At 37.2% G+C, this 14,021-nt stretch overlaps 1 protein-coding gene across 1 annotated transcript in view; it reads left to right on the plus strand.

The window, feature by feature from the left end:
• The window catches only part of LOC146002888 (DET1- and DDB1-associated protein 1), a 29,182-nt gene extending 15,906 nt beyond the window's left edge, over positions 1–13,276 (plus strand). The window contains exons 3-4 of the mRNA XM_083140953.1: positions 8,744–8,805; positions 9,563–13,276. Of these exons, the coding sequence (XP_082997079.1) occupies positions 8,744–8,805; positions 9,563–9,667 (167 nt within the window). The 3' untranslated portion in view covers positions 9,668–13,276. The remainder of the gene's footprint in view (positions 1–8,743; positions 8,806–9,562) is intronic.
• The last annotated feature ends 745 nt before the right edge of the window (positions 13,277–14,021 follow it).

Consider the following 14,021-nt stretch of genomic DNA (forward strand, 5'->3'; position numbering starts at 1 on the left):
ATCATAATGTGTGAATGTCTCTTCATTCATTCCCATGATCACAATTAACAAAAAGTTAAATGCAACCATGTTGTTGTTCATTTATTCTTGCATATCAATGGTGGAATTGAATTCTCATTAGATTTCTTTGTGTGTTAATATGTAGTGTACTGAAAACTGTAGTGAATAGTTTTGAAACTTGGTTCATACCCCCCCCCCCCCCTACCCCCTTCAGAACTATTTAAGGGTGTCTCCATCTGGTGGTGTTGCCACTGCTTTTGCTGGTGTGTATAAATGTTATTCGTATGTGAATTTTTTTGAACCCAATATTCTCTCACCTGTTGTAGAACAGTAAAAAATTACTGTTTCGTATGAAACCCTAGGCCTCCCAAATCACGCTGTGGTAATGTCTCCTTGTAAGCAAGGGGTCGCAGGTTTGATTCCTGGTGGGACATACACAGTGGTTCAGATCCCACTTTAAACTGTAGGTCTAATTCTGATTGACCTATCTGTGCATAAAGTGGACTTAAAACAAAAACCCGGTCAACCAATCAATTATAGGAAACACTAGCACCAAAGAGATTATACAGGGTGCACACGAAGTCTGTATACCCCTATATTTACATGAGTAACATAAGGCTACACCACTCTCATTCATGGTGGTAATTTTCACACAACCTTGGCACATGCTCTCCTGCTGTCTAAATGTCGCAAGAAGCTGTACTCTATTGACACACTGAACTTTTTAGTTCATTGTTTGAGAGTCTGGGCAGATGGAAGTCGAAGTGATGGCTGACACATGTATTTACTCAAGTGAGGAGCATTTTGTGGCAGCCATGTGGGTCTACAAGCGTCAAATTAACAGCAAATCGATTAAAAAAAACAACAAAAAACACCATTGTTGACTTCATTCTGCTGTTTTGTAAAAAGAAAATGCACATCATTTCGAAAAAAGTGAGCACCGTCCACCACCATCTGGGCCAGAATAACAGCAACACATCTGTTCAGTCGTAGTTTTTATACTGTTACTACAAATGATCCAAAAGTTGTGCACACTTATGACTCATCCCAAGAGTGCTGGATGCAGGAATCTTGAATAGTGTTTGATTTCATCACGATGGGGTGCCAACCTACTTTACACTGGCTGTTTTTGATGCCATATGTACACAGTCTTTAAGAATAGCTGGATCGGACAATTGTCGAGCTTCCATGACCTCCAAGAAGCCCTGATCTAAGGTCATTGGATAGCACACTCTTTAAGATTTCATCAAGGAGGAGGTGCAGAAACACTGTTATTTATAAGCGGTTGACTACAAAAATGCAGTGTGCCACCTTCCAGAAAGTGACCCCGAAAATGTTCAATAACAGAACGGTGTATGCAGCTATGCAGAGACCACTGATTGACACACATGAATATTTTGGATTCCTAAGAGGTACGTTCTATCTTTGTGACAATAATATATGTAGGGTGTATGTGGAGCGGCCACGTTGGATCAGTCGGTAACGCGTCTGACTACCATGCTCAAGGTCCCGGGTTCGATCCCTGGCCGGTTCAAATCCCGGAACTTTTCTAACGTTGGAAGCGGCCCTGGCACCCACCCAGCGTCGAATAACATGGGTACCTGGGGGAAACCCTGGGGGGTAAAGGTGGTCACGGGCGTGGTGTTAATCACATCACCCCCACTCACGGCCGGATCAAGAAAGTGTGGGGCGTTACCCCTGCACCCCCCATATGCCTTCATGGCGTGGTGCTAAGCACAGTTGAACACTTTACCTTTTTTTAGGGTGTATGTGGACTTTGTACACACCCTGTAGGGATCTGGTAGCCCTGGATATGCAACATAATACTTTCTACATATTTTTTGTTCTTTCCTGATTTTTTTAATGTAAGCATCTCCTTATAGTTATTTGCATTAAAAATCACAATGCTGAATAAAAAATCTAGTGAAACAAACAATTCAGTGTTTATTCTTTTGTAGTAGAAATTTATGATCTTTGCCATCAACTATACCGGAATAGCTTAAACCGACACAAGTAAATGACATGCAATTAAAAACTAATAATTTTGTTACTGAACAGTCTTGAACAGCGTAGCAGCCAACAGTGCATATTGGAAAAAACATAAGGTATTATCTGAGGGAAAGAAGGAAACTAATTTTGTAAAAATGAGAACTGCTTGAATATATCGGAAAATATTATATCTGGATGTATAAAGAGGATATCCAGAAAATTAGGTCTGCTTGGAAATACTTCCGCTACATTTCTGCAGTTATGGTGCAAGCTGAGTTTGTTGATTCTTCAGCAAGACAGAACACCTCTTACAGACTTTGGAACAGCATTTACGCATGCTACATGCTTATCGACAAGCCAACTGCATGTGAAATGCAATCTGTAATTCAAGATACATGAAACCAGTGGGGGCTCATGCTACTTATTGTTAGGAGCCCCCCCCCCCCCCCCCTTCCCTTCATCAGCCGCCACTGCATTAAACCATCTCAAATTTATTGCTTACTTTGTGAGGTATATGAAGAACATACACTAGTGATTCAGTGGTATGGAGGTGGATGAAACTCTTCAATGAAGGATGCGGAAATGTGCATGCTGATCTGCGGGGAAGTCAACCTTCTAGGGTGCATGAAGATTTGGTATGTACAGTTAAAAAGAAAATTAGATGTCACTGACAATTCACTATTATGTCAGTTTCCGTGCTTTTTGCATAGTCAGTCAGTTCATTTCAAATCCAACTTTACTGGCAGGAGGTTTCATGATAAGGTCAATGAAACCATTACCATGTGACAGTGATCAGAACGCTACATTTTAAAAGTAGCTTCGCTACAGCTACCACTACTCATCCGAAAATGTAGCTTCGCTGCAGCTATAACTACATTTACCAAAATGTAGCTCGCTACGCTACTTGTGTGCACTACTCGCTACTTTTGCGCTACTTCTGCATAAAAAAAATAATTGAAACCACCATATGGATATTCAAAAGAAGCCCCTAGAGTGCGCGTCAAATCTCCTGCATATGGCCTTGAACTGCTGAACAGCACCAGCGAATCACAGACGTGCGGCGTTGCCTAGTTCAGAACCTGTTTCACCTCGCTACTAAATCGTGTACCTGGCGCTCGGATATAAATATATTATTTCAAGTGTCAGTAGTTCAACAGATGGAAAGATAATGAATTTGCGAGTATGTACGAAAAACAAGCGTGATTGTAGCTTATACCGTTCCCTCTGTAGAAGCAATGTTATTATAAACGTATTTGCATTGTATCGTTTTTGTTCTCCCTTCGTTCCTGTTGCATTCCGAAACTTTCCGATTAGCGAAGGGAACAGGGCAGGTTCGTTCCCAGTGATGGTAGAAGGAGAAATTGACGAAGAGGATTACGTCCACTGTTCGTTTTTTCCACGTTTTTAGTGTGTGTGTGTGTGTGTGTGTGTGTGTGCAGCATGTCGTTGAGTAAACCAAGTGGTAGTGATAGCGAGAGAAGAGAGAACAATACAGTGTTGTACAAAGCCAGGCACGACAGGTGATTTTTCAGGTGTACAATTTTTTTTAAAAAAATGTTCGAGTGAAGAAGAGAGCAGTAAAATTGACTTTAAGAAGTGCCAGGCTCTTAACAGCTCAAGCGTGTGGTGTGAATCAAGCTACCGTTTCTCGGATATGTTCGGGGGCAAAACAATGTGGATCGGGGCCTGCTCCAATGTTTCAATCACCTAGAAAGCACATTAACGTACCAAAAAAGAACGACAAACTTAGATAACTTTGAAAAAGACGTAGTTCGTAGAACCGTCTTTGAAATTTACGATTGTGGCGAATTTTCTACTGCCAAAATGATAACGTACTCTTTACGGGACAAAATATCTTACAAAGGCTGTACAACTTCCACCTTGAGAATATTGAAACAATTATGCAGTCCCTCTGGCATAATCAGGTATGTTCTTTTCTCCCATTAAGTTTATTACATGTTATATTATCTAATGTTCTGTGCTCTCCGTGACAAGGCGTTTCGCTCAACCACGCTGTCTCTTTTCCGTGTGAGATTTCGACATGGCAGCGCTGCAGTGCGCTGCTATTGGCTATCGCCATATGCAGGAGATTTGACGCGCACTATAGTATGATAGTTGTACTTACTGTAAAATAGATTGCTGTTTAATATCATAATTCCCGTAATTCGTTAGATGTTTGCTCTAACATTGTGGATAGCTGGGGGATGCTGCTTTGGTATAGCTAAATGAGTAACAGGTGGAGTTTCCTATTGGGAATGTTTCCCTGAAGACACAGTGGAAATTTTGTCACCATGTAATAATAATAATAATAAATTTTCTTTATTCAGCGGGCGAGGTTCAGCCAAGGGCTGCTCTGCCACCTAACCCTTGTCAATATGATAATACATATGTGATTATTATAAGCTTATGGAGCAGTAAGCTAAACGTAAAAAATAATAATAATAATACAAATAAAAAATAAAATAAAAATTAAGAAAGAAAAAATACATAGGAATTAGTTGCATACAAAAAAAAGTGTAACTAGAAATACAAAAAGACAATAATAATAATAATACAATAATACAATTCCTTATAGTGAGTGACTTGATACCTTTAGTATGTGCCCCGACTCTGCCATTGTTCCATTAACAGCAGATCTTTTATTTTACCTTTGAAATATATTGGGTTGTTTACACTAGCAATATTTGCAGGCAATGCATTCCATGCTTTGGGAGCCGAAAAGGAGAAAGAGGATTTGTAGGCCGTGGTAGAGTGATGGGGTAAATCGAAGTTGTTCCGCTTGCGGGTAACATACTGATGGATTTCCCTACGGGAATGCATCTTCTCAAACAGGTACTGCGGTTTACCTTCTGTCAGTATGCGGCGTATAAAACAGAGATAGTGCAACTTCCTTCTGTTTGCCATGGTAAGAACCTGATTATTATTTAAGAATGGAAGAATATGATCGGATCTTTTGGCTTGAAAAATGTATCGGAAGCACGCATTTTGCACCATTTGTATTTTTTTACTGAGCTTTTGCGAGAGTTGAGGGCCGTAAACATTATCACAATAGTCGAACAAAGGGTAGATTAATGCTTGGGTGAGTCTTAGCTTGCATTCCGCAGGGAGGAAGTCACGGAAACGATTCAGATTCCTAAGTGTTCCATAAGCTTTCCTACATTGCGTCTTTACATGTTCTGTCCAATCAAAAATTTCGTCAAAAATCAGACCAAGATTTTTAGCAGTGTTATTCCTGACAATGGGCAAATTGTTCATTTTGAGCTCGATCTTAATATTTTTAATTAACGACCTTGAATAATTAGAACCAATGATCATGAAAGTGGATTTTTCTGGATTTATTTTAAGACCGTTAGATACACACCAGTTACTGACGATGTTTAAGTCAGAATTTAGTGACTGAAGCTTATGTTCCAATGAAGCGTAATGATCTGAGAAATATAACTGGGTATCGTCTGCGTAAAAATGTGGAGTGAAGAATTTTATGACTTGCTGCAAATCTGCAGTGTAAAGGGTGAAGAGGAGGGGGCCTAATATCGATCCTTGCGGCACGCCTGCTTTCAGCGTTATAGGTTGAGACACTTTAGATGGTGAATTATGTAATACGACCCTTTGGCGTCTGTTAAATAGATATGTTTGAAACCAGTTTAATGTTGAAGGAGAAAACTTGTAATATTTAAGTTTGGCTAATAATAAATCATGCTGCACAGTGTCAAAAGCCTTACTGAGATCCAGAAGTACTAAAATAGTGACTTGCTGTTTATCAATGGCATAGAGAATATCATCCACAACTTTAGCAAGAGCAGTGGCTGTGCTGTGTTTCTCACGAAATCCGGGCTGCAGCGGGGGCAGTAAATTATTCGTGTTAACGTAGTTTAACATCTGAGAATGCACTATTTTCTCGAGTACTTTAGATAGCACAGGCAAAAGACTGATAGGCCTAAAGTCATTGTAAGAAGTGGCGATCTGCTTTTTCTGAAGTGGCAGGATTCGTGCTTCTTTCCACATTTCAGGAAAGACGCCACTGGAAAGAGAGGAGTTAATGACGTGCGTTAGCGGAGATAAAACATAAGGCAAAGAAAGTTTGAGCATTTTAGTGCTGATACCATCTACTCCAAAACTATTTGAGCGTATACTATAAATAGTTCTATGTACATCTTTTTCAGTTACCTCAGTAAAGCTAAAATATTGTTCAGCGGTGGAACAGGTTTTGTTCTCGAAATGATTTATTTGCTGAGCCTTAAGTGGAGGAGGAATTTCAGATTCATTGCAAATTTTACCAAAATGGTCATTAACAGCATTTAAATCTTCAGTGGTACTTATGAGAGAGAGTTGTAAAATTCCGGAGTTCTTTATATTGTTGCCAGTCGCTTGGATTGTTCGAACGTTTGAACTTTCGTAGCGCGTTATCTCTGATTCTCATCAACAATTTAACATTACTGGTGATCCACGGTGCATTTTTCTTATTGTGCTTTACGATTTTTAGAGGTGCGTGCGTGTCAAAAACATTTTGTATATTTGAGGTCAAAAACTCCACTTTATTATTAACATCATCAAGTGAGTAAAGCGTTGACCAATCTACATCAGTTATATCTTTTGCAAAACTTTCTTCGTTGAAGGTATTAAAATTTCTACAATAAACGTAACTCGCTTGAGGTTCCGGCTTCTGCAACAAAAACAACCTGCGTACGCAACGCAGTGGTCTGATTTACCGATTGGGACAGTGACGTCAGTTTTAAACAGTAATTCTGTATTGTCGACAGCTATGATGTCAAGCAGCGTTTTACTTTTTTCGGTGATACGGGTTGGTTTATTAACTATTTGCGTTAGACCAAATGAATCAAAAATCGATCTTAAAAGCCGTGTTTCAAAGTGCCCCAGGTTCGATACCTGGCAGAGGCACTAGTGATTCTGATCCAGTCTTGATTAGCTTATCTGTGCATAAATTGGACTCCAAACAAAAACTAGCAAAGATGCCTAGTTGGGAGGATGGATCCTCCTCCTCCATTCGCCACACTACTCATCATCATCATTCTTCCTTATTCTTACAATTAGGCAAAAGTGGCAGAAGGCGACTCTAGATAATAAAATATATATAAAAAAAACATTCTTCCTCATTGTCAAGATTAGCAAAAGTTACAGAAAAACAACGTAAAAGTAGAAGAACTGTATACATTTGGAAACTGTATATTATATTTTTATTAACTAAAGAAAATGATCGTTTCTGCAGAAAAGTCAATAACTCGTATATACTTTTTACAATATCATAAAATATATTGAGGAAACTGAAGTGTAAACCTGATTGTAAACAAATAATATGACGAAAATAATTGTAATTCTAGAAAGTGTATCTCTATCATTCTCGTAACAATAATTTCTTGCTGGTGAGATCCTGTGTACTAACAATGATCAATGCTGAAAACTTACTGAGCCACTGTTGCATTGTCATTGTCCATCCATTGATGGCTCGTTTTTGCACTGCAAGAAGAGTTTTACACAGTAATTAATTACATTTACCTGTCTCTTACACCATGGATATCCACAGGATTTGTTCCTGGTGTGGCTTTTTTTTTAGGGGTACATCAAATTAGGCATGTTTCTCCCCAAAATAGCGATGCAGCTAAAACAACGTAGCTGTTAGCGAGAATATATTCACATATGCCAGTTCAGTTTAGTTATCTGGATATTAAATTTATTCTATACTAATGAAATAAATTATGCAGATATCTATAATGTGCGATGTCAAGATATTTATAATCTAGATTATATGTATTTCCATGTAATAGACTTTTTATAAACCTCCTGCAATAGTGAGCATTATTGATGATTTTTTAAGAAAAAAATCAATTTTGTAGCTAGCTACAGTAGTGACGCTACAAGTAGTGCGCTACTTCCGACCACTGCCACGTGGTGTGCATTGCAGGCAGCATCATTCAACGATGCAGGTATTCAAAAAGTATTGGCATAATTTGTAATTTTTTTCTTCTTTTTTTAATACAATCAGAAGTTACTTTCTGGGTAACACTTGTACAGGCTGTCCCTGAGCTGACTTGACACATTTCAAATTTGAATACGGCGCCTGCACAATACCTTGTAGTGGTTCACGGGAAGGGGAACGATAGAGGAAAGGATGCCATTTCATATAGTCAGTTGCAATGGAGCATTAGGAAATGCAACAACATGTTACCCGTGTTATTACGAAATGATTTCTGTGAAAGGAGTGCAGTGTGTCTGTAGACATCAGTTCAATGTTGGCAACACATCTCGGGATACCATATTGGCGTGGGTGAAGAAATTTGAAAAACGTGTCATGAGTATGGAGTCTTATTAGGACAATGTTGAGGTCAGACTCCCTCCTTCATCAGGTTCGTGGATGTTTATAGGCACAGCATAGTGCTGCGTAAAAGAAGTGTTGAATGAGGATTTGGTTAAGAGTTAAGGTTACAAAAACTCGGCCATGATTGCTATCTACCATCTACTGATGCAATATTAAAAAAAATATCATGTAATCTGTAAGTAATAAATGACATACTTGGACGTGTTTATGGACGGTTTCGCTTCCCCCCTCCCTTGTGTCCATATATTATCTATGGCCATTTGAAATGTGTCAGTCAGCTCAGCACCACCCTGTATATTAACCCAGTGTTAATATCTCGTGCATTGTTCATGTTATACCAGTTTAAGGTTAGGGTCATGTGACTTTTGAAAGACACTTTAGTTGGTACTCTTCTAGTCATATTTATTTTCTTTTTTCCAGTTATAGTTACTGAGAAGACCAATATTTTGTTGAGGTTCCTTCACCAGCAATGGGACAAAAAGGTAAGATATGCCCTCATTTTCTTAAGGTGAAGTACAGCTTGCAAGTTTTCTTCCAGAATTTCATACTATGGTGCAAGTTAACTTTTTTTTCTCCTAAGCAAAATTTTTGTTTAAAAACATGGTTGTTTTCAACAATATTAACAGTTTGTAAATTTCATGACTTGTATGTGAAAATATCCAATAGTGGTTGCAAGATAGCATAAGCAAGGACTTCTCTGGCAATATAAAATTGACTAGTATGCTTGTTCAGATGTGATATGACTAGTATGCTTGTTCAGATATGATATCTGTGTTGAGTCGTGATGTCCCACAGCTCGATCATGGCATGTAAATGAAGGTCACACTAGAGCTTTTGCTTGTGCCAGCAAAACTGTTTTTGAAAATTCATCTCGTGCAAAAACTACTACAATATTCCAAACTATGAAAAATTATGTTTGTCTATAATTCCTCCCAGATCATTCAAGTTAATCTTGTGTGGTTTACTTTTGCTGTTGTTTAGATATCTGTGATAGTTCTGTTATTGTAAACCTATTTTCTATCACAGAATTCTAGATAACAGCCAAAGCAACCCACATTGAAATTCACTTGAATGTTCTAGAAGGAATCCTAGAGCGATCTAAATTTTCAGAGGTTTGAACATCGTAGCAGTTTTCGAAAGGTGATGAATTTTTTAAAATAACCTTAAAGTTAGATATGCTGGTCAGCATCCTTATAGAAACCTGACATGTTGAATCAATAATAATTGTTTGTGTTACAGAATTCTCAGAAGAAGAGAGACCATCTAAATCTAGAAACTCCAGAGGAAACAGGGTCAAGAAAAAGGCCACGCTTGGACATGAGCGGAGCCGGAAGCTCCCCGTAAATACCATTAAGTTCCGTGCACAACATAGAAAAAACAATATTTCGATTGATGCCAATACGTGTACGTTACGATCACTGTGTTCCATATCTCTTGACTGGTTCGCGTCAGTCTTCAACCAAACTGCCTCTCTTGTGTACAGGGTGATAGACGGGGAGAAAACTGGAATGCATCATGTGTATGAATCTTATGTTTAAATGCAATTGATCTTATGCTTTTTCTGTCTTTCCTTCGTTTCTGAAAGAGGACTATGTAAAGTTAACGTAATGTTCTACCACATTTTCCTCACAACAGCAGGTGTTTCTTGTCAAACATCTGTTTCGTGGTTGGTTTTTGGGGGTGCTGAAACATCCTCGAAATAGTATGCATGCAAAAGGAGATTAATTTGTGTGTGTGCGTGTGTGCATGTAAAATTATGAATATAAATATGTAGAGATGACACACATGTGTTCATACATTGAATCTTGTAACGTACTTTTATTTTTGCTGTTTACATTTTTTTTTTTTCAATTTTACAGTTGGCTTAAACAATCAGAAGGTATGGGAGAATCAGGTAGCAATATAGTTGTGCCTCATGCTAAATACAGTTCCAGTATTGTGAGGCTATTGGGAGTTGTTTTGCAAATGCAGTTGAATGGGATAATGTGTGTGGGTGTGTAACTGGAACATTGACTTTGGTTGTGGTTGTGTTAGAGGATTGTGAATCAGTTTCCACATGCAAGTGCTGATTCTCTAGTGATTGCTCTGCAAATGTTTCATTTTGATTTAGCATGTTTTCGTTTTCATGCTGGACCACAAATATGTGAGAAATCTGCTGATGGAATCCTGAATGGGTGTCCAAAAAAAAGCTCAATGCATTGTGCATTATTGAATATTTTAATGTTTCCAATGCTAAGACTGCTGATGACAAGATATTCAGCTCAAGGGAATTTTTTGTGGTTTTGCCACTATAAGTGTTGAGATACCTTAATGAACAAAATGTTCAAGAAATGTTTGCTGTAAAATGTCAAGGGAGGTTGAAATTAATAATATCTGGGGCATTATGTTTATAGAACTATCTTCGTTCATAATTTTTGTGACGCATTTGCAATGAGTCTGTATTAAATCTCTATAATACAGCAAGAAATTTTGTTAACATGTTGCCAAGTAATCGCTAAATATACCATGCAGGTTCTAAGTTATTACACCAAAGATATGTTTTTCAGCATATTGAATTATAATTAAAAGTTATATATATATATATTTATAGTAAATTTCTTTTTTCCGATTTGTTCAGTTCATAATCTGGAGTCATATATTTGTAGTTTCGATAGAAACTAATACACCATAAAATGTTGGGCGGGTCAGCATTTTTTTAGCAATATATGAAAACATGCCAAGCAAAATGAAAGATAAAATGTTAAGTCCATCATGTTCAGTTTATGATACTTAAAGTTCTTTAACATTAAAATTATGTCAGACATGATACGTACAACCACAGCCATTTTGTGATTACTTTGTGATCTTATGATGAAAATTTGTTTTGTATATCTATCAGTTGGTAGGTATTCCGTTTTAAAGTATATCTTTAAAAGTAGAAAAGTGAGAGGGTAATATCGAGACTGTTAAATGATGTAGTGTTATTTACATCATCAAGTTAAACGTATATTCAACTTTTTCTTTTTATGTGCATTAATGTATGCTAACATATTTTTTTGTTGAGAGTAGAGGATGAAACACAGTAACATTTCACATGAGTATAACCTTCTATTCTATAAACCTAATGTATGAAGATATTAATTTTCCCGATGTATAGTGTTTTGGTTCTCAGTTGGTGCTACTTTCCTTCTCCTGTATATTGACAGCACAGTAAAGGACACAATTTTTCACAAAAGTTCATGCATGGTAAGTGAGGACGATATCTTGTAAATCTGAAAATGTATTTGGAGTTTGGAATGAATTGTGTTTAGAAATATACTGCAAGTTTTGAAGGCAGCCTTAGGAAACTATTTTCTGTTGAAACAAAGTAAGGAAATGGAGTCATGTGATTTACTTTCCTGGTTGCTGTAGAAGAATATGTTAAGGAAAGAACATTATCCCTCAGGATTGAAATATTTTTAGCGGAACAGTTTTAAAATTCAGGCTAATTGATCAGTGAAGTCCATTAACATTTCTGTCCCAGCTCATTTAGCTTCACGAAACTAACATAACTATTAAAGCAGAGTACTTATTCTTAACACTGCAAAATTTGGCACATGTAGGTTGTGAAAGGCACTGATTGTATGCTTATGCATCTTTGCCCTTTAACCTTCTGTTAGGTGCATGAGGTACTAGTGTTGCCTGTCGATAGTCATTCCGAGATTGCAACACTGGGAGCTATACTGCACATGAGTGCTTGTGCATAGATTTTTTTGTCTTTGTTCTTAGCTCAGCTGTTTTTTTCTGTTGCACTTCTAAGGTACATAATATTATGAAGTTAACGTAAGTTTCATGCAGGGGCCACGGTTGTCACCAGTACGTAACAAGAAAAATATCAAAGTGTCGAAAGGTCAGAACATACAGCACATTCAGATGTTATATAGATGCAGGTTAGTGAGAAAGGGTATACATAGGTATATGTTTATATGAAAGTGAATATGTGACCGAAAGTGAACATGACTCTGCTTCGGTCCGAAAGTGAACATGACTGCTTCTGTTGTTACGTATTTAGGTGTATGTCCCTCAAACATGTGACTGATGTTAACTTATAAAGTGCATCAGAAAATTGCAGCGGATCTTGGAAGAAAGAATGTTCAGCATGCGTGCACAGTATAATTCACAGTGTATTTAATAACTTAAAGATAGTTAAAGGCTTGGGTGGGTGTCCCCACTTATCTAACTACGTATGTTACAAAAAATTATGCACCCAATGAAGGGTTAAACAAACCTTGTATGTGTACAGAGCAAATGAATATAATATGATATTCATGATGGATGTGGTAAACGTGATTTAGAATTACTTACGTGAAATTTTGAAATTTCATATTTCCATGTTGCACAATTTAAATGGTTATATATAAATTGTCCACCGCTGAAATACGAAATTTCAAAATTTCACTTAAGTAATAATATATATGATTAAATATTAGAATATTCTTTGGCATTTACTCTGTTTTAGATTTTAATTTTCAGTTGTCTCCTGTTTGAGACATTAAAATATTTTTTTTTTTGTTTTCTGTAACATTTATCCAGAAAAAATAGGCTGCGTTTATTATTTCCTTATCAAAATTATAACGTTAGTCAAAATGTGATGTTGAAACTGTTGGAATGGATGACCTTACAGTTTTCGGAAAGTGTTGAATTAACAAAGGTCCAATGTTGATTTAAGAACCTGTTTATATTCTTCACTGTCTCATAGGAAGGATCTTTTTTTATTAAGAATTTGTATGTAGTGGCATTTATTTTTCATTGCATTCGTAGAGATATTATTATGCAAGGTTGCTCATTGCAAAAAAAAGAGTGAATGTAGATATATCTTGTGTGATCTGTACATTATGATTGTATTTTGTATTTATCATGTAACAGAACACAGTTTTGTTACAAAGTTTGGTGGAGCTGCAATTTACTTTACTAAATAGAACATTTCAGCTTGTATTGTTTGTTATTTTATTTTTAATGTGGATGTTTACTAGGATACAACATTATTTTGTAGAAGGGATCCTAACAACATGTGAATGTAGTTGATCTTTTTAACAGTAGGGGGCTATGATGATACTAATATGCAGAGTAGTACCACCTGGTATGGTGTAACTGAACTACATGTGACGATTCATGGTTGGCACACTAACATCTCCATCCTAGATGCTGTAACTTTTGTTAATGAAGGCAGTGGTCATTCGAAATTAATTGCTAAATGAATTAAAACTGCAATGCAGAAATATGGTAGTTCACCTGTGCAATACATATCTGGACGTTTAGCATTTCATTAATGGGTGGGAGCTGCTTATATATTTTTACATGTAGTTGCACCATCAGGAAGAGGGGAGTTGAACCAACCCCCACCAGCATGTAGCTATGTGTATCCCCTGTTCTGCCATCATTATTCAGGTGCTATCTAATAAAAGAGGTCTGAAGTAAATTTGAGGTTGTAGTTCAGGTGGAGTTGTGGTGCCATCTAGGAGGGAGGATTTAAACTAAATTATTGTAAAATATTGTTCACAATTATACCAGTAGATATGTCTGCAACACAGTAGTGTACCATCTGTTGAGTGGAGTCTGAACTAAATTCCAAGGGGGAATGTGTGAAGCTGATGGTTGCACTGGGGTGCCATCTTTTAGTGGAGACTTGGAACTATCCCATTTGAATGGGGTTCAAAGTTTTTATCACCAAGTGGTTCTA

The sequence above is a fragment of the Lepisma saccharinum genome, chromosome 1 (genome assembly GCF_977018435.1).
Source record: "Lepisma saccharinum chromosome 1, izLepSacc3.1, whole genome shotgun sequence".
NCBI classification, from domain to species: domain Eukaryota; kingdom Metazoa; phylum Arthropoda; class Insecta; order Zygentoma; family Lepismatidae; genus Lepisma; species Lepisma saccharinum.